The 19,245-nt window shown below is 40.4% G+C and overlaps 1 protein-coding gene across 2 annotated transcripts in view; it reads left to right on the plus strand.

Moving 5' to 3' along the window:
- The window catches only part of Dnajb14 (DnaJ heat shock protein family (Hsp40) member B14), a 53,365-nt gene that overhangs the window by 26,796 nt on the left and 7,324 nt on the right, over positions 1-19,245 (plus strand). For both annotated transcript variants that reach the window (XM_045144036.1, XM_045144037.1), the window contains 2 exons: positions 6,490-6,635; positions 17,647-17,832. In XM_045144036.1, the coding sequence (XP_044999971.1) occupies positions 6,490-6,635; positions 17,647-17,832 (332 nt within the window). The remainder of the gene's footprint in view (positions 1-6,489; positions 6,636-17,646; positions 17,833-19,245) is intronic.

Below are 19,245 nucleotides of genomic sequence, written 5' to 3' on the forward strand. Positions count from 1 at the left end.
CTGTATGGTAATTTCTTGTTTTGGTGTGAAAAATTAGGTGAATGAGTATATTTGGAGCAGTACTTAACATATGTAGTCTTTACCTGTTCATTCCCATTGCCTGTTAGTAGTGGTGACACCTCTATAGTTCTCTACTGGCTACTTAAGAATTTTTTCTCTAATATGTCATGAATTTTCAGATGAGGAGATACACTTGAGCTGGATGTAGCTGAGAATTATGGAAAGAATTTATTTTCTTGACTAATCTTTATTCTCTTTAAAATGTTCAACTTTTTGAAAATTCTAGCCACCTTTTCTCTTTGTGTAAGAGTGGTGTGCATACATTACATATGTGTCCATATGTTTGTGCACACACACATGTGTGCAGGTTCAGGTGTGTGTATGTCTACCAGAGGTCAATGTTGAGGGTTGTGGTGGTTTGATTCAGGTGTCCCCCATAAACTTAGGTATTCTGAATGCTAGTCTCCCCAGTTGATGGCAATTGGAAATTAAAGCCTCTGGGAGGCAGTATATTGCTAGGGACGGACTTATGGGTTTTAAAGCTGGTTTCCCCTTGCTAGTGTTTGGCACACTGTCCTGTCCCTGTTGTCCACCTTATGTGGGCCAGGGGGTGATGTCTACCCTTTGCTCATGCCATCATTTTCTCTGCCATCATGGAGCTTCCCCTTGAGCCTGTAAGCCAAAAGAAACCTCTTTTTCCCACAAGCTTCTCTTGCTTGAGTGATTTCTACCAGCAATGTGAACCTGACTACAACAGTGAAGTGGTACCAAGGAGTGGGATTGCTGCTAGATACCTGACTGTGTGACTTTGTTCTTTTGGAGCTGGTTTTCAAGAGGAATGTGGAAAGATTTGAAACCTTTGCTTAAGAAATGCCTTGCAGTGCTGTAAGTGCAGCTTGATGGACTATTCTGGTCAGAGTTGAAAGACCTGAATGCAGTAAGAACTATGGACTGTGAGATTTGGCCTGTGAGGGTGAAAAAGAGCTTTGCCTGGACTGGGCTACAAATAGTTTGTGTGAGAGACTTGCTGTTAAAACCGGATCTTAAGAAGTTATGCAGGGTTGCTTTGCGTAGAAAGGGACTGTTGTGAGCAAAGGGTTATGGTGCAGAAAGAAATGTTTAGGCTAAAACTACTGCCTATTTAGCTGTAATTGAGAGCTTACAATCTTTGAGCTTGAGCCAGCTGACCTGCACTGGGGCAATAGGAAGAATGTAGACTTTTGAAGGGGCCTGAGTGCTCAAGGAGTGTCCTGTTCTTCAAAGTCTGCTTTACTCCCCCCTGGAATAACAAATTGGCATGGCACTCTACCTGGTAGTGTAGAGTTTAAGAAATCCAGGAAAGAGAGGGTCATTGTTGCAACACTGTCTTGTGTTTTGGAAATGGCCATGGGCAGTATGAAGCAGGTTTGCTGGATGCGTGCATGGAGACCCCATGGGGCCATGAGGATGAACCGTGGCTTGCAATGGAGACCCAATAGAGATGTTGGGACCATGAGATAGTTGCTAAGGAGAGCTGCTGGCCCTGGATGATGTTTTCCAGGACTGTGAGTAGCCTAGCTGGAGGGATGGAATTGAAATACCAGAGACTTGTTGCTGGTTAGAATTACCAGACTGGAGACTTGTCACTGGCTAGAGTTATTGGATTTGGAACTCCAAAGTTTGGTGTTTGCCCTGTTTAAATCATGTATTGCTTGAGTATTTCTTTGCTATGCTCAATGCTATCTTTTGTAGTGCGAATGCTTATTTTGTGCCATTATGAGTTTTGGGGGATGTATGTATGTATGTATGTATGTATGTATGTATGTATGTATATTTGGTATTGTGGCTAAGTTAAAAGACCTTGGATTATGGGGATGTATAAACATCAGTGGAATTGATAAAAAACTATGGGAACTTTTAAAGTTGAATGAATGCCTTGCATTTTATATCACGTATGGTTATCAGTTTATGGAGTGTCAGGCGGAATGTGGTGGTTTGATTCAGGTGTCCCTCATAAACTTAGGTATTCTGAATGCTAGTCTCCCTAGCCGATGGCATTTGGAAATAAAGCCTCCTGGAGGCAGAGTATTGTTGGGGCTGGGATTATGGGTTTTATGGCCAGTTTCTCCTTGGCACACTGTCCTGTTCCTCTTGTCCACCTTATGTGGGCCGGAGGGTGATGTCCAACCTCTGCTCATGTCATCATTTTCTCTGCCATTATGGAGCTTCCCCTTGAGCTTGTAAGCCAAAATAAACCTTTTTTTTTTTTTTTTTCCACAAGCCGCTCTTGGTGATTTCTACCAGCAATACGAACCTGACTGCAACAAGAGTCTTCTGGGTCGTGTTCCACCTTACTCTTTGATACCGGTTCTCTTGTTAAACCACTGATTCAGCTGGACTATCTAGCTAGTGAGCCTCTGGGATTTCATGTCTTCACCTTACCAGTGCTAGCATTACAGGCATGTGTCACCATGCTTGGTACTTAATGCTGATGCTAGGGATCCAACTTTGGGTCCTTACACTTGTATAGCAAGCACTTGACACCCCCAACCATGTCCTTGGCCCTCTATACTACTTAGCAGCCATCTCCAAAGCTGCTGTTTTCTGTTGCCCCCTTGTGCATCTGGCTAACATGGGTCCTAGGGAGTCAAACTGGGGTCCTTAGGCTTTTGCAGGCAAACACCTAATCTTCTAAGCCATTTCTGCAGCCCAGGAATTTGAATTCTCAGAAAAACAGCTAAGCTGAGGTCTGAAGAAACTGTGGAAACCAGGTTAGCAAGAGGTAAAGAAGAGCTGTCTTGATATCAAAAGTAGTTATCTGGGCCAGAGAGATGGCTTAGTGGTTAAGGTGCTTGCCAGCAAAACCAAAGGACCCAGGTTTGATTCCCCAGTACCCATGTAAAGCCAGATGCACAAGGTGGCACATGCATCTAGCAGTTCATTTGCACTGGCCCAGGCATGCTCATTCTCTCTCTCTCTTTCTCTCTCTCTCTGCCTCTTTCTATCTCTGTCTCTCAAATAAGTAAATAAAATATTGCCTCTGCTTGAGTTGTGATAACGTGGGAAAGGAAAGATGGGTGTGGTGGTGCATGCCTTTACTCCCAGGCCTGGGGAGGCTGAGGTAGAGGGGGACTGTGAGTTCCAGGTCAAAGAGGCCTCATTTTTTTTTCTTTATTCTGGTTTTGAGACCACAAGATTTTCAAATCAGAGAAACATGTTTGAATCCTTGTGAGGTTTCCTTGATTATCTTACTTAAAATAGCAGGCCTGCCCTTTGGCTCTCTTCCTGTTTGCCACTTTATTTTTCTCCATATATTTATCACCATATGAATGTATTTATATTTTACTTATGCATTTGTTCATTATTTCTCCATCTTCTGACTATAAATTTAATGTGATTATGGGTTGGGGGCTGCTTTTCTTTTCTTTTTTTTTTCTTTTTTTCTCTTTTTTTTTTAACAAAAACTATTTTAGCATGGGAAGCAGTGCCTCACAGAAGCAGGTGGTCAGTCTGATTTTTTCAAAGAGATAAATTCCTTTGTTTTCTTTTGCTGGTGCAAGAGATTCAGCCTGGGGCATTTTACTTCCTAGGCAAGTTCTCTGCCACAGAGCTGGATCTCCAGAGACTGAAAAGAGGGAATTCTGATTCCCATCTATTACTTAGTTACATGACCTTAGGTAATTCACTTAACCACTCAAGGCCTGGGTTTCCTCTTTGGTGAAATATAAATAACAATTATCTTACAAGGAGTAAACACAGAACTTTGTGTTAAATAGTTAGCATAATAGAATTTAACAGTTCTTTATGAGAAATTTTTATACTCAGTTATAATTTGGAATTATTCATCTTCTAAAAGCTCAACACTATTAGGCATGATGTAAGAATTTAGCAACGTTTGGGCATTAATCTGTAACCAAGTAGTAATGTTCTGCCAGCAGAACTTTAAAATAGTCACACAAATGGGATCAGTAAATATTCCTTAGTAGCTTTAAATCACTTCAGATCACATTTTGGACTCTAAAAGCAGTCAGATCATTTTTCCACAGCTTTGTGGCTGTTGGTCATGGGATGATGTACCTAACATACAGTAGGTGATTTATAAGTGACATCTTCTTCATTTTTCTATCACATAGTTTCTAAACATCTAGGAGAATGTCTCCAAAGATAGGAATTTCTGGGTTGGGAAGATGGCTCAGTGGTTAAAAGCACTTGCTTGCAGTACCTGTCAGCCTGAGTTCAGGTTCTTCAGTGCCCATATAAAGTCAGAGTCACAACATGGCATGGCTAACACACGTGGGGTCATAGTTGGTGTCCAGTATTATTGACTAAATGAAGGACATGTTAGATTTTTGCAAGAAAACTAATTTATGTTACTACGTTTTCAAATTTAAAGTAGAAAAATCAAATTAATGATATAAAGGTAAACAAAATTTTTTGTTTTAAATATTTTTTGTTCATTTTTTATTTATTTATTTGAGAGTGACAGACATAAAGAGAAAGACAGATAGAGGGAGAGAGAGAGAATGGGCGCGCCAGGGCTTCCAGCCTCTGCAAATGAACTGCAGACACGTGCGCCCCCTTGTGCATCTGGCTAACGTGGGACCTGGGAAACCGAGCCTCGAACCGGGGTCCTTAAGCTTCACAGGCAGGTGCTTAACCGCTAAGCCATCTCTCCAGCCCAGTAAACAAAATTTTTAAAAAAATATTTATTGATTTATTTTGAGGTAGAGAGAGAGGCAGATAGAGAGAGAGAGAATGGAGGCACCAAGGCCTTTAGCCACTGCAAATGAATTCCAGACACCTGCGCCACATTGTGCTTCTGGGTACTGGGGTAATAAATCCAGGCCCTTAGGCTTTGCAGGTAAGTACTTGCCTTTACTGCTGAGCCATCTCTCAGCCCTATAAGCAGATTTTTGCTGATGTGATTATATGAAAATTCTGTAATTTCTATAATCTTACGTGCCTTCTCTTCTTTCCTGCTGATGCACAGAAAACATAATGTTTTTATCATAACAGGAGAGCTAAGGTTCAGAAGTTTTTTTCTGAGAACCTATCATGTATTATGCACTGTGGTGACTGATAGGTTCCACAGTAAAAATAAAATAAAATAAATTAAAATAAATCTACCGTGTCTTCTTTTCTGAGTCAGTTTTTAGAGCTCTTTTTTCTTCTTTGTTTCTTTTTGACTATGTATCTTCTCTTTTCCCTTCTAGTCTCCTTTTCTGTGTTTCCTTTCTTTGCTGCCAGTGACCAGTTATACCTTAGGTTATTTTACCTGGGTTGTCAAGACACTGAACGTGGAACACAACATTGTAAAGTTCAAAGAAATTCAAAGAAAGCCAAAAATGTACCTTGCCCACCCCCACTCCCTACATCCTGTACTGGGCATTGAGCTCAGAGTCTCTGTGTGTGCTCTGCCACTGAGCTCTCTCTTTTTGGCCTTTGAGATCCTAAGTCCTTGAGTATGGAAGGAGGTTGGCATCTGGTAGTATTTACTATTCTCTGATCTAGTTAGTATTTCTTTTCTATTCCTGATATACTTGACATGCCCAGGCTTAAATGTGTTCTGTCTTTTAAGGAAAAAACTATATTAAGTAATTTCTAGTAATGGGCTGATGGAACTTGGGTATAATGAATACTTTTTTAGTCCCACATTCTGTTTTGCATTTTATGTACAAAGGACCCATGATCCTTTTCAGAGTGACTCAGATAAGTTCTCATTAGTATAATGGTGCTGAATTACCTTGCAATCAGACTATAGGTTACTATAGTTGCTTTCTATGTACTAAACTGTTGCTTTTGATTTGGTTAGATCTGCATTTTGCAGTGACAGAATCTTTGGAGTATAATATACAATCATTCTTAGCCATGACGTACTTTTGAGGAGTTTAGAATTTAATTATTACTGTGTATAGTGAGTGTGTGTAGGGATATTTGGCTCTCCTTCCACGTTGTTTGAGATAGGGTCTCTCTTTCTGTGTCTGTCTTTCACTGCAAAGGCCAAACTAGCTGCCCATAAGCTTCAGGATTCTCTTGACTCTAGTGCTTATTGCCATGGGTGTGTTAGGATTACAGATGCATGTTCCCTGGGTGTCTGGATTTATGTGTGTGCTGGAGATCTAAACCCCAGTTGTCAGGCTTCAGGATTGCCAAACAATTGCTTTTAACCACGGAGTCATCTTCCTAGTCCTGTGTTTTTTTATTTTTTGTTATTTTTTTAATCATAGTTACAATGAATGTACTGCCAGCCATCTATAATTATCATGGGCTTTACTTCACTGCATTTGTGATAAATTATGTATATGGCTTATTCTCCTAAGAATGGGAAGTGGTTGGAGGAATGGTCTGTGGCCAAAAGAGAGAATGGAGAAACTAGTTCTTAAAAGGATAAGTCGTCATCATATTTTGAAAAGACGACCCACAGACAGTTCTTTGCACTATTCTAATAAGTTGGAGGTTTACTTAATGTTCTTTCTTGAAATTTATGTTATAACACTTTCTTGTTCACAGCATAAACAAATGTAAAAATTACTATGAAGTACTTGGAGTTACAAAAGATGCTGGTGATGAAGATTTGAAAAAAGCTTATAGAAAGCTTGCTTTGAAGTTTCATCCAGACAAAAACCATGCACCTGGAGCAACAGATGCTTTTAAAAGTAAAGTAAACTTTTAAAAACAACTTCACTAAGTTCTTTTAGAATTCATTTTATCATGTTTCAGAAGTATTATATTCTGCTTTTGTACTGGTGCATTTAGAAACCAGCTTTGGTAAGGGAATGAAAAATTATCAAAGATTTTATTCCTAGTTGGCTTTACTCAGAGACAAATGCAAATTGGCTGTAAAAAGCACTGCGCCAGTCGTGATAGTCCGTAGGAATGTTTCTTGGATCTATGTATGCTTTCTTGCTCAGCACCATGCCAGTCATGGCTGTCCTTAGGACGTTTCTAGGGTCTACGTAGCTTTCTAGTTTAGCACTGTGCCAGTCATGACTGTCCTTAGGACGTTTCTAGGGTCTACGTAGCTTTCTGGTTTAGCACAATGCCAGTCATGACTGTCCTTAGGACGTTTCTAGGGTCTATGCAGCTTTCTAGTTTAGTTTAAACACATAGGCTGATGATTTGCATGCACTTCTAGCACTGCGTCATCGGGACCTCAGTAAAATAAAGGCAAAATAGAGATTTTATGAGTTTCTGCTAGAGTCTGTAGAAGTGGGATGTTTTAGATCATCTCTACTTTAGGGCCGTTTGTTAGAATAGCTGTCTTTAGTCCTCTTGTATTTGAACCTTGGCCAGTTTTTTCATGGTTGATTTTTGTTTTCTGATACTAGGGATGAGGCCCAGGCCATAACATGGTAGGCAAATACTCTGCTGCTTTTGGTTGGTGAGCCATATTCTTTCTGTGTAGTCCAGGCTAGTGTGGTACTTAGTGCTGTCTGCTTCAGTCTTTGAGTGCTGGGAATATAGGCATGCACAACCATGTTTGGCACAGTTTTTGCAATCTATATATATATATATATATATATATATATATATATATATATATATATATTTCTAGTAATTGATTCTGTTTACAAATTGGTTTCTTATTTCTTTCCCATTTCTTCTATTTTTGTTCTCAGCATTCCTGTAGTTTTTAGTCAGTTGAGTAAGGGAAATTATTTTATATCTTGTGATTTATAACAGAAGTCACATGAATATCCTCTCTCTCTGCCTCCCTCTCTCACTTTCCATTCCCCATGCTCCAGTGTACTTTGTTGTACTTTCGCCTGTTCATTTAGTGAAAAGACATGCTTGGCAGCTTCTCTCTCTGTTGCCAGCATCAGTATTCAACATGTTTGGGATTATTACTAAGTCAAGGTTTACTTGAAGACAATAATAATTTCATATTTTGTCACAGCTTGTTTGTAATAGCCAACATATCATGCATAATAAATATTTAAATTTGTGAATTTTTTTATTCTTGTGAATCTGGTATTGAATAATGTAGAAAAGAAGTATTTAAAGCCGGGTGTGGTGGCACATGCCGTTAATCCCAGCACTCGAGAGGCAGAGGTAGTAGGATCGACATGAGTTCGAGGCCACCCTGAGACTCCATAGTGAATTCCAGGTCAGCCTGGGCTAAAGTGAGACCCTACCTCGAAAAACCAAAAAAAAAAAAAAAAAAGTATTTATATTTCAAATATGTCAAAAATAAAACTGTGTTAGTCCTTCATAAAAATACTATTTAGATTGTTTACAAGCCAGGCATGGTAACATGCCTATGTAATCCCAGGAGGAGTAGTCGGGAGGCTGACAGTGAAGGATAACAAGCTTGAGGCAAGCCTGGTCTACATAATGAGTTTGAGGCCAGCCAGAGCTGTATATAAGACTGTCATTGTCCCCCCCACCACCAAAGAAGAAATTATTTACAAACAGTTTTATGTCTTGAAGAAGTTGCCAAGGAAAATGCATTTGGGAATTAATCATGTATACCAATGAAAGCATTGCCAAAGTTGTGCTGATGAGAAAGTAAAGCAATATTTCCTTATGTAAAAGGTGACATGTTGAGAGTATATGGAGAGTTACCCTAGTCACAAAAACACAACCTAGGCAGGGCATGGTGGTGCACACCTTTAATCCCAGCTTTTAGGAGGCAGAGGTAGGAGGATTACCATGAGTTCGAGGCATCCTCAGACTGCATAGTGAATTCTAAGTCATCCTGAGCTAGAGTGACCCTACCTCAAAAATTCCAAAAAAAAAGGCAAAACCTTAAAGAAAAATCACATTTCTGTCAATGCATCATGTGAGGAATATATCCAGAAATACCTTTTTGTCTTTGAACTGTATTTTTCATTATAAGACAAAAAAAGCATAGAAAATAGCACTTAAATTATTCTAATTTATTATTACATGAACTTGAAAACATGGGAGAGATGGCTCAGCAGCTAAAGCTCTTGCCTGCAAAGCTTAGTGACCCGAGTTCAGTTCCTCAGTACGCATGTGAAATCTGATGCACAAAGTAACTCATGCATCTGGAGTTCATTTGCAGTAGCTAAAGGCCCTCGTGTGCCCATACTCGCTGTTTAAGTTGAAAAATATCTAATAAAAATTTTTAGTAAAGTGATAATTTGTTTAATTGCTGGTATATAATTTACACAAGGAATTTAAATTTTTGTTTTGTTTTGAGATAGGGTTTTACTCTAGCCCAGGCTGACCTGGAATTCACTATGTAGTCTCAGGGTGGCCTCAAACTCATGGTGAGCCTCCTACCTCTGCTTCTCAAGTGCTGGGATTAAAGGTGTGTGTCACCATGCCTGGCAAGAATTTAAATTTTTAAATTTTTACTTATTTTTATTTATTTGTTTGAGAGAGAGGTTGTGGTAGTCTGAATGTATGTTCCCCTTTGACTCAGGTGTTAAAATTACATTTTTAACTTGGATCTCCCTCCAGCTGTCTGGCTGGAGGAGGTGTCACTGTGGGCAGATCCTGGAGTCCAGCCCTAAGGCGTCTGGGGGTGGATCACAATTCCATCCCAAAGGTATGCAGAGAGCCTTGAGCTGGGGGTGGAGTGGTGGTTCTGCTTGCCGCCAGTTCATGTCCTTTGCTTTTTGGTGCTCATGTAGGTTAGTGTGTGCTGGTGCTGGTGTTTTGCTTCCTGTAATTGTTTATCTGCTTGGATGTATGGAAGCAGCTTCTCCCACTGTTAAAGGTCGCTTCCCTGGCCAGATCTGTAAACTTGCAATAAAATCCCTTCCTCCAGCCCAGCAACAGAACTGATTACTACAGAGGTAGAGAGCGAGCAAGTACGAGCATACCAGGGTTTCCTGCTGCTGCAACTGAACTCCAGACCCTTGCACTTTATGCATCTGGCATTATGTACGTACTGGGGAATTAGACCTGGGTTATTAGGCTTTGCAAGCAAGTGCCTTTAACTGCTGAACCATCTCTTAAAATTTTGATAGTTTTAAAATGTTTAAAATATTTTAGTAGTAGGTAATTTGTGTGCTTACAATCTGCTCGTACTTTCAGTGTTCTTCACTAACATTAAGAATGTTAGGCTTTAGCACTTGGGAGGCAGAGATAGGATTGTTGTGAGGTCAAGGCCACCCTGAGACTACATAGTGAATTCCAGATTAGCCTAGGCTAGAGTGAGACCCTACCTTGGGGGGGGGACTTTATTTTATGTATTTGAGAGAGAGAAAGAGGTTGATAGAGAAAATGGGTGTGCCAGGGCCTCAGCCACTGTAAACAAACTCTAGATACATGCACTACCTTGTGCAGCTGGCTTATGTGGGTCCTGGGGAGTCTAACCTGGTACTTTGGCTTTGCAGGCAAGTACCTTAACCACTAAGCCAGCTTTCCAGCCCCTCAAAACCCATTTTTAGATTAAAGTGATTGCATGTATATATTCATATGTATATGAAGTGACATTCTTATTAATTGCCAAATTTTCTTGAAAACATGCATGTAATGTGTATACACATGAATAAAATGATCTGTAGAAGCAAGGTGAGGTGGGAAACAAGCAAGAGACCTATAATGGTTTGAATATAAAATGTCCCCCATAATCTCGAGTGTTTTGAGCACTTGGTTCCCAGCAGGTGACACTTGGGAAAGTTGTGGAGCCTTTGGGAGGTGGAGACTTACTGGAGGAGGTATGTCACTGGGGTGGACCTTGAGGTTATTTTAATCCAGCCAGTTCAGAGGTAGCTCGTTCTGCCTACTTCCTTGCTGCTGTGACAAGATGTGGCACTCATGCTCGGTGACACTCATCTTTCCCCACCATGATGAAACTTCCCATTGAGACTGTGGGCCAAAGTAACTCTCTCTTCTCATCAAAAAAAAAAAAAAAAAAAAAAAGAATATTAGGCTTGGCTGATACTACCTACACAAGACCATTATAATTGGAGGAAAAGATCATGATGTCAAAATAAAAAAGAGACTGATTGAGATGGGGAGGGGATATGATGGAGAATGGGTTATCAAAGGGGAAAGTGGGGGGAGGAATCATGGAAGTTGTTAATAAAAAAAATTTTTTTTAAGAATGTTAGGCTTGGGATGTAGCTCTGTGATGAGTCATTTATCTAGTATATAACAAGGTTCTAGGTTTTACCCCAGAACAACAAAAAGGAAAAGCAAACATAAAAATCCCTGAAGGATGGCTGTTAAACTACTGTGTTGAAGTCATGTCAGCGCTGCTGGTCTTAGAATAATACTGAGTATATACACCTGTATTTCTGCCATTGCTCTTGTCTTTTAAAGAAGTGAGTATCATAAATGTCACCCCACAAAGCCAGTTACACACTTAGTTGAGGTTTTACAAAGCTGGTTGTCTTTTGGTGTGTACTTTCAGGGTTTATTGTTCTGCTTTGTAAACGAAAAACAGTACTTACCAACTTGTTTTCTAGAGAAGAGGCTCACATTATTCAATAAACAAGGGTTATATATATCAGAATGCCAATTTATTAGTCCCAAAGAGGATCAGAACTGGGGAGTTAGTTGCTGAGTCCTTTTTCATAAAAAGGGATCCAGGTAGAAAATCTAAATTGTGGAGCTGAGGAGATGGCTCAGTAGTTAAGAATACTTGCATGAGGGTCAGAATCTGCCAAGTTCAATCCATAGAGCCCACATAGAAAGCTGGGTGTGACCGTGCACATATTAACCCCAGGCAGTGGGGAGGGACAGAGTGAAGACCAAAAAATCTCTGGATACATGTGCCACTCTGTGCATCTGTCTTTACCCAGATAGAATCCAGTCCTGCAGACCTTGCAAGCAAGCACTTTTAACTGCTGAACCCTCTCTCCAGCCCTTGCTGAGACTTTCTGATAGCAGCTTTGGGTTGAGGGAGAACCTAATCACATATACATACACCATACATCACACACACCACAAACACCATACACATACACACACACAAAATAAGTAGATAAATAAAATTGAAGCATAGGGAAGTCAGGTGAGGTGGCACACTCCTTTAATCCCAGCAGTCAGGAGACAGGTAGGAGGATCACTATGAGTTCAAGGCCAGCCTGAGAGTACATAGTGTATTCCAGGTCAGCCTGGACTAGAGCAAGACCCTACCTCAAAAAACTAAAATCCCCAAAAGGGGGGGAGGCATAGTAGAGACACTCATTGGCTAAAGCTGCTTACTTATAAAGGCTGTTAGCCTTGGTTCTATTCTTCAGTCCCCACATAAAGCCAGATGCACAGTGGCACATGCCTCTGGTCTTCTTTGCAGCAGCAATATATACTGGCCATGCCCATTCTCTGTCCCTCCCTCCATTCTTTCTTTCCTCTTCCCTCCTCCCCTCTCAAATAAACAGAATTACTTAAAAAAAAAAAAAAAAAGAAGGGCTGAGGAAATGGCTCAGTGGTTAAAGGCACTTGCTTGCAAAGCCTGCTGTTGTGTGTTCAGTTCCCCAGTACCCATAAATATCATTGAAACATACCTAAGCTTCAGATGTAGCTCAAGACCCTCATCATCACCTAGTACCCCAACAGAAGTACATCAGAGATTACATGAACAGCATGTCCCTCAACATGACTATAATGAGAGAGCATGTATTAGTTGTTGACTTGCTTTCAGAAGTAATTATGGCCGGGCATGGTGGCATACACCTTTAATCCTAGCACTGACTAGGCAGAGGTAGTAGGATCCCTGTGAGTTTGAGGCCAACCTGGGATTACATAGGTCAGCCTGGCCTAGAGTAAGATCTTATCTTGAAAAACAAACAAAAAACAGTAATTATGGATTAATGCTATTGTTTGTTTAGGTCAGGTAGTTTAATATTAGTATCTAGAGTATGTGTCTCAGAACAAAGAAGTTAATTCTACCTTTTGGACTACTTCTTGACAGAGATATACAGTCAGATATTCTGAAACTCTTCCTTAACAGTACTTGTAATTCATATATGAACATTTAAAGTATAGCAATATCTAGTATTTGGTATTTTTTATTTTCATTTTTTTTCCATTTATGCTTAATTAAAATTCTTGTGAAGGCCATCATAGTGCTTCAAGCCTATTGTCCCAGCACTTGGAAGTTGGAGTCAGGAATATCAGGAATTCAAAGTCAACCTTGGTTACATAGAGAATTCTAGGCTAGCCTGGGCTATATGAGACCCTGTCTTAATTTTTTTAAATAGAACTAATATAATCTATTTCACAAATAAGAAAATTAAGACCCAGAAGGATGGTTAATTTAACCGGTTTTCCCCAGAAGACTGACTGTAATGACAGTAAAACAGAAAGGGCTATCTCAAGAAAAGTGACAAAGGGGAAGTAGAAGTGGGCCTGGCGGTGACACCTGTGATCTCAGCTGTGAGGAGGCTTAGGCAGGAGGTTGAACAGTTCACGGCCCCTCTTAGCTCCATATTGAGTTCAAGGCCAGCACATGTAACACCCTGTCTAAAAAAAATTATGAAGAGGGCTAAGAGTTTTTGTTTGTTTTTTTAAGGAAGAAAAATGTTGGAGCTGGCCCCGAAAGGTCTGATTATTTCCTTTTCCCCAGTGTACACTTACTCTAGCAAAAGGCTGCAGGTCCCTTTGAGGAAGGATAGGACTACCTTCTTGTTAAATCTGTTAACTAAGTTAAAACATTCTTTCTACTAAGGAGCAGGAAACCAGGCCAGAGTGAACAGAATTAAGTCTAGTTTGGTGCGTTGGTGGCATAGTGGCAAGCATGGCTGCCTTCCAGTCTGGGTTGGTGAGGCAGTTCAATGGTGAATGTCTTGTCTAACATGAGCAAGGTTTTGGAATTATTTCCCAACACTGTCCTCCACCAAAAAAGAAAAAAAAAATTAAAAACCCAATCAATATGTGATAAACCAAATAAATAAGAATGTTACTCTACATGGTTGTGGTAGCGCACTTCTTTAATCCCAGCACTTGGAAGGCTGATACAGGAGGATCACTGTGAGTTCAAGGCTAGTATGGTGACTACAGAGTGAATTCCAGGTCAGCCTAAGCAAGAACTTACCTCAAACAACCAATAAATAAAAAAGGTTGGAGACGTTAGTGGCTCAGTGGCTGGTTACCATGAACAAGGCTGGAGGTTCAATCCACAGTAGTAGTACAAAAGTGGGAGGGGAGTCTAGAAAGAGGAAGTAACAGTGTGGTAAGAGTAATTGGGGAATACTTCACATACTAGGTGAGAATTAATGGGTTTTGTAAAATAAGCATGATTTTTATGGCTAGAAAAGAGAGGGAGAATGAGTCAGGGCAATTTAAAAGTTTGATTTTAAAGATAGCATAGATTCACTTGCCCCTGTTCCTCCCACTGAGTACAACTGAAAACCTTGAATTAGACATTAAATAAATACCATGAACATGGAGTGAAAATGGAGCAACTGTAGACTAGCTCAGAACCTCAGGACTCAAAAGAGCAGCCTGGTAGTGAGTTGCTTGGGTATTTTATAATTTTGTTTTATATTCTAGATGGGGTGCTGAAGGAATTAGGAACCCCAGAAAATCAAAGCACAGAGGCAAAAACAAAACAACAAAATAAGAAAAGTTTGTTCTCTTTAAACCAAATGATTAGGAAGAGTAACAGAAACAAAAAAGCTACTGGTAACAAATACAACAGGAAAAAAATTGGCCTCACTGAACACACACTAGTTTCACCCTCTCCACGTGGCAAGAAGATGCTCGGGTCCTCATGTAAGGGTGGATGCTGACAAAAAAGGATTAGTTGGATACTTTGGTTTTCATTCATACTGAGCAGTACAAATAGATCTGTTCATGTTTTCCATTCTTTCTCACACTGTCAGTAGAGATAATGGAATGGGATGGACTGGAGAGATGGCTTAGTGGTTAAGGTACTTGCCTATGAAACCTAAGGACCCAGGTCCAATTCCCCAGTACCCATGTAAGCCAGATGTACAAGGGGGCACATGCATCTGGAGTTCGTTTGCAATGCCTGGAGGCCCTGGCACACTCATTCTCTCTTTATCTGCCCCCCCCAATAAATAAATGATAAAATTGATTCATTTTTAATTAAAGAGAAGAAGGAAAGAGGGCAGACAGAGGGAAGGAGAAAGAAACAGAAGTCATGGCAACCCCAGATTTTATTATTATTTTTTTAAAAATTATTTATTATTATTTATTAACAGCTTCCATGATTGTAAACAGTATCTCATGGTAGTGCCCTCCCTCCCTCCACTTTCCCCTTTGAAACTCCATTCTTCATCGTATCTCCTCCCCCTCTCAATCAGTCTCTTTTACTTTGATGTCATGATCTTTTCCTCCTACTAATATGGTCTTGTGTAGGTAGTGTCAGGCACTGTGAGGTCATGGATAGCCAGGCCATTTTGTGTCTGGAGGAGCACATTGTAAGGAGTCCTACCCTTCCTTTGGCTCTTATATTCTTTCCGCCACCTCTTCCGTAATGGACCCTGAGCCTTGGAAGGTGTGATAGAGATATTGCAGTGCTGAGCACTCCTGTCACTTCATCCCAGCACCATGATGCCTTCTGAGTCACCCCAAGGTCACTGCCCTCTGAAAAGAGAAGGTTCTCTACCAAAAGTGAGAGTGGCATTAATATATGGATATGAACATTAAGAGAAGTGCTTACTGGGCAGTTTGATGAGCATAGTATATATACATTTAGCCAGACAGTAGCAGACGTTACACCCCTTGGGCTCATGACTACTTCCGTCTTAGGTTTTCAGTATGGGGGATGTATTCCCTCCCATGGAGCGGGCCTCCAGTCCAACTAGAGGGAAGTTGGTTTCTATCATGACAGATGTGCTACTATTGCACCTGTTGGCTCATTTGGCTTGGCTGGCAAAATACAAGGCTTGCAGTGTCCACCGTTGAGTATCTTTACTGGCGACTTCTCTCTTTCTCTCCCTTTGAACTGCATGCAGAATGGCTTCTTCCAGCTTTTTGTCAGCTGGTCTACATGGAGGAGGTTATCAGCACAGTTCTAGCAGGATTTCTCAGTGGCCTTGCAGTCCAAGTATGTGGAGTCTCCAGCAATAGGGTCTTACCATGTATTTATTCCTGGTGGGAAAATAAGGGCCTCGGCAATGGCCTATAATGTTTTGAGGACATCAGGGACCTCCCTGGCCAATAACTCTCTGGAAGTTATCCCATCCCTGGCACTGAAAATTTTATAGTAACAATGGCTCCTGAGTGTTCCATTGTCCAAAATAGGTTTCCATATGATTTATTTCTGTCCTCTTAGATTTTGATTAGCCCTTCCTTCACCTTTCCTTTACTCAATCTCTTTCCCTGACCTCACTTGGGCCTTTTCACCCCCATTAATCTATTCTTTTACTTACATATATGCAACACCATCCTATTAAGTAACCCCCTCCTTTCCTTTCTCTTCCTTTTATATCTCTTTTCTAGCTTACCGGCCTTTGCTACTGAGTTTTCTTCCTACTCACACAGAAGTCCAATCATCTATAGCTAGGATCCACGCATGAGAGAGAACATACAACGTTTGGCTTCCTGGGCCTGCAGTTCTAAATTTTGACTTTAATTTAGCCAGTTTCGAGAAATATTTGAGGGTGGTCCATGCCAGGGCCTCTTGCCATTGCAAATGAACTCCAGACTCCAGACACATGCACCACTTGTGCTTCTGGCTTTATGTGTTTACTGGGGAGTTAAATGCAGGCTATCAGGCTTTGCAAGCAAGTACCTTTAACCACTGAGCCATATCCCCAGCTCAGTTTAGCCATTTTGAGCCCAATCCTCACTGTAAAATTCAACACGGATCTACCCATGCACACAAGCATGCTTATACATAACTCTTTGGAGCTGTAGTCATTCTTGCTCATCACTTTGCTAAAATTCAAAATATTAATGAAGTAATAAGCATTTGGTAGAGACATAATAGTCAATAAACCTTAGACACTTGTTAAAAACTATATGTTAAAATTTTTTTATATTCATTTTTTAAAAATTTTATTTGTTAGAGAAAGAGGCAGATAGAGAATAGGCTCACCAGGGCCTTCAGCCACTGCAAATGAACTCTAGACGCATGTACCACTTTGTGCAGCTCACTTATGTGGGTCGTGGGAAATCCTGGGTCCTTTGGCTTTGCAGGTTAGTGCCTTTACTGCTAAGCCATCTCTCCAGCTCCTTCATTGTTTTTTTGAAATAGGTTTTTCTATGTTGCCCAGGGCTGGCCTTGAATTTGTTATCCTCCTTCTTCAATTTTTCATTCACTTATTTATTTTTGAGGTTGGGTCTCACTTTAGCCCAGGCTGATCCCCATTGATTCTAGTTCCAGGCTGGCATGGAACTCACAACTATCCTACCTGTGCCTCCCAAGTGCTAGAATTCAAAGCTTATGCTACCATGCCTGGCCTGCTTCAACTTTCTGAGTGCTGGGATTATAGATGAATACATCAACATCCCTGTGTTGTAGTTTGAACAATCTTGATGAATGGTTAGATTAGGGTACTCAGAAAACAAGAGGCAGGATTTTAGGGATGGAACACAGTATTCAGAAAAAATAGATAGAGATGAAGGCAGTAGTTTTGGGCTGGATAATATAAAAAGTTATGTTGAGAGATAATATGTGCAAATGTAAGCTGTAGGTAATATAAGAAATTCTTACTGTTTGATAAGTTTTTGATGTGTCTCACATAATTTTTTACATGAACCTGGCTTACACTAGGTAATCTTTTACAAAATGAAAATTTTGCTCACCAGCTTTGTTGCTTATTATTTTTTCAGAGATTGGCAATGCTTATGCTGTTTTAAGTAATCCAGAAAAACGGAAACAGTATGATCTCACAGGCAATGAAGAACAAGCTTGTAATCACCCAAACAATGGCAGATTTAATTTCCATAGAGGCTGTGAAGCAGATATAACTCCAGAAGACTTGTTCAATATATTTTTTGGTGGTGGCTTTCCTTCAGGTACTTTAATGCTAACTACAAATTCTATGGTTTACAAGCCAGTGATCAGTGATCTTCATCTAACTTAAGGTTTAAACTCTTTCCTCTCTCTCTCTTAGCTTTTAAGGTAGAGGACTCTGGCCCAGGCTGACCTGGATCTCCCTCTGTGATCCCAGCCTGGTCTCGAACTCACATTATTCTTCCTACCTCTGCCTCCTGAGTGCTGGGATTACGCCTGGCTTAAACATTTTGATAATGACTTTATAAATTGTTAACTTGAATGGATTTAAAAGATCCTTGTCTGGCCGGGTGTGGTGGCTCACACCTTTGATCCCAGCACTTGGGAGGCAGAGGTAGGAGGATTGCCATGGGTTCGAGGCCACCCTGAGACTACATAGTGAGTTCCAGGTCCGTCTCAGCTAGAGTGAGACCCTACCTTTAAAACAACAACAACAAAAAAAAACGAAATAAAAAAGATCCTAATCTGTATTTACATTGAAACATTCACGTCTGATTCATACATAAACTGTTTTGGTTTCTCTTTATTATATTACTATAGAAATAATCACTTGAATGTGGCTATCAAAGGGGAATATAGCAGTATCACTAAATGAATAGACTCTATAGTACCAGCATAAGTAATGTTGAACTCAACTTTGATTTAGCATGAATTGTTTATGTTGTAATAAATTTGAGAGCACCTTCTTAATGCAGTTAACATTATACCTGTAGGCTTGCTTTGGGCTTTTTCTTAAGTTGCTGAGTGAAATATCCCATTCAGAATGAAGAGAATCATGGAGAAGGGGGTAGAGTTCAGTTGGCAGAATGCTTGCCTAGTATATGGGAGGCTATGGGTTCAAATTGCAGCACCACATAAGACCAGGCCTGGTAGTGCATGCTTGTGAACCCTGCACTCAGGAGATGGAGACAGGGGGATCAGAAGTTCACAGTCAGCCTCAACTACATAGCGAATATGGGCTATATGAGACCCTGTCTCTAAAAGAAGATGCAGCTGAATGTGGTGGTATACACTTTTAATCCCAGCACAGAGGTAGGAGGCAGATGTAGGATCAGCTTGAGTTTAAGGCCAGCCTGGGACTATTTAAGTTGAGGTAGTCCAGGTTAGTTTGGCCTAGAGTGAGACCCTACCTTGATAAAACCAAAGAGAGAGAGAGAGAGGAGAGAGAGAGAGACAGACTATGAATGTAGCACTGTAATTTAGCCTGGTTGCCTGTCTTACTGTTACTGAGGAAGAACATTGTCATTGTTAGCACATTTTTACAAAGTATCCTTGAAGGAAAGGACATGTAAAAAAATGTAAATTAATGACTGAAATACAGTCTTCTTTTGTTTGTTTGTTTTGTTTTTTGAGGTTGTGTCTCACTCTAGCCCAGGCTGACCTAGAATTCACTATATATGTGGTCTCAGGGTAGC

This window comes from Jaculus jaculus, chromosome 2 (assembly GCF_020740685.1).
Source record: "Jaculus jaculus isolate mJacJac1 chromosome 2, mJacJac1.mat.Y.cur, whole genome shotgun sequence".
NCBI lineage: Eukaryota > Metazoa > Chordata > Mammalia > Rodentia > Dipodidae > Jaculus > Jaculus jaculus.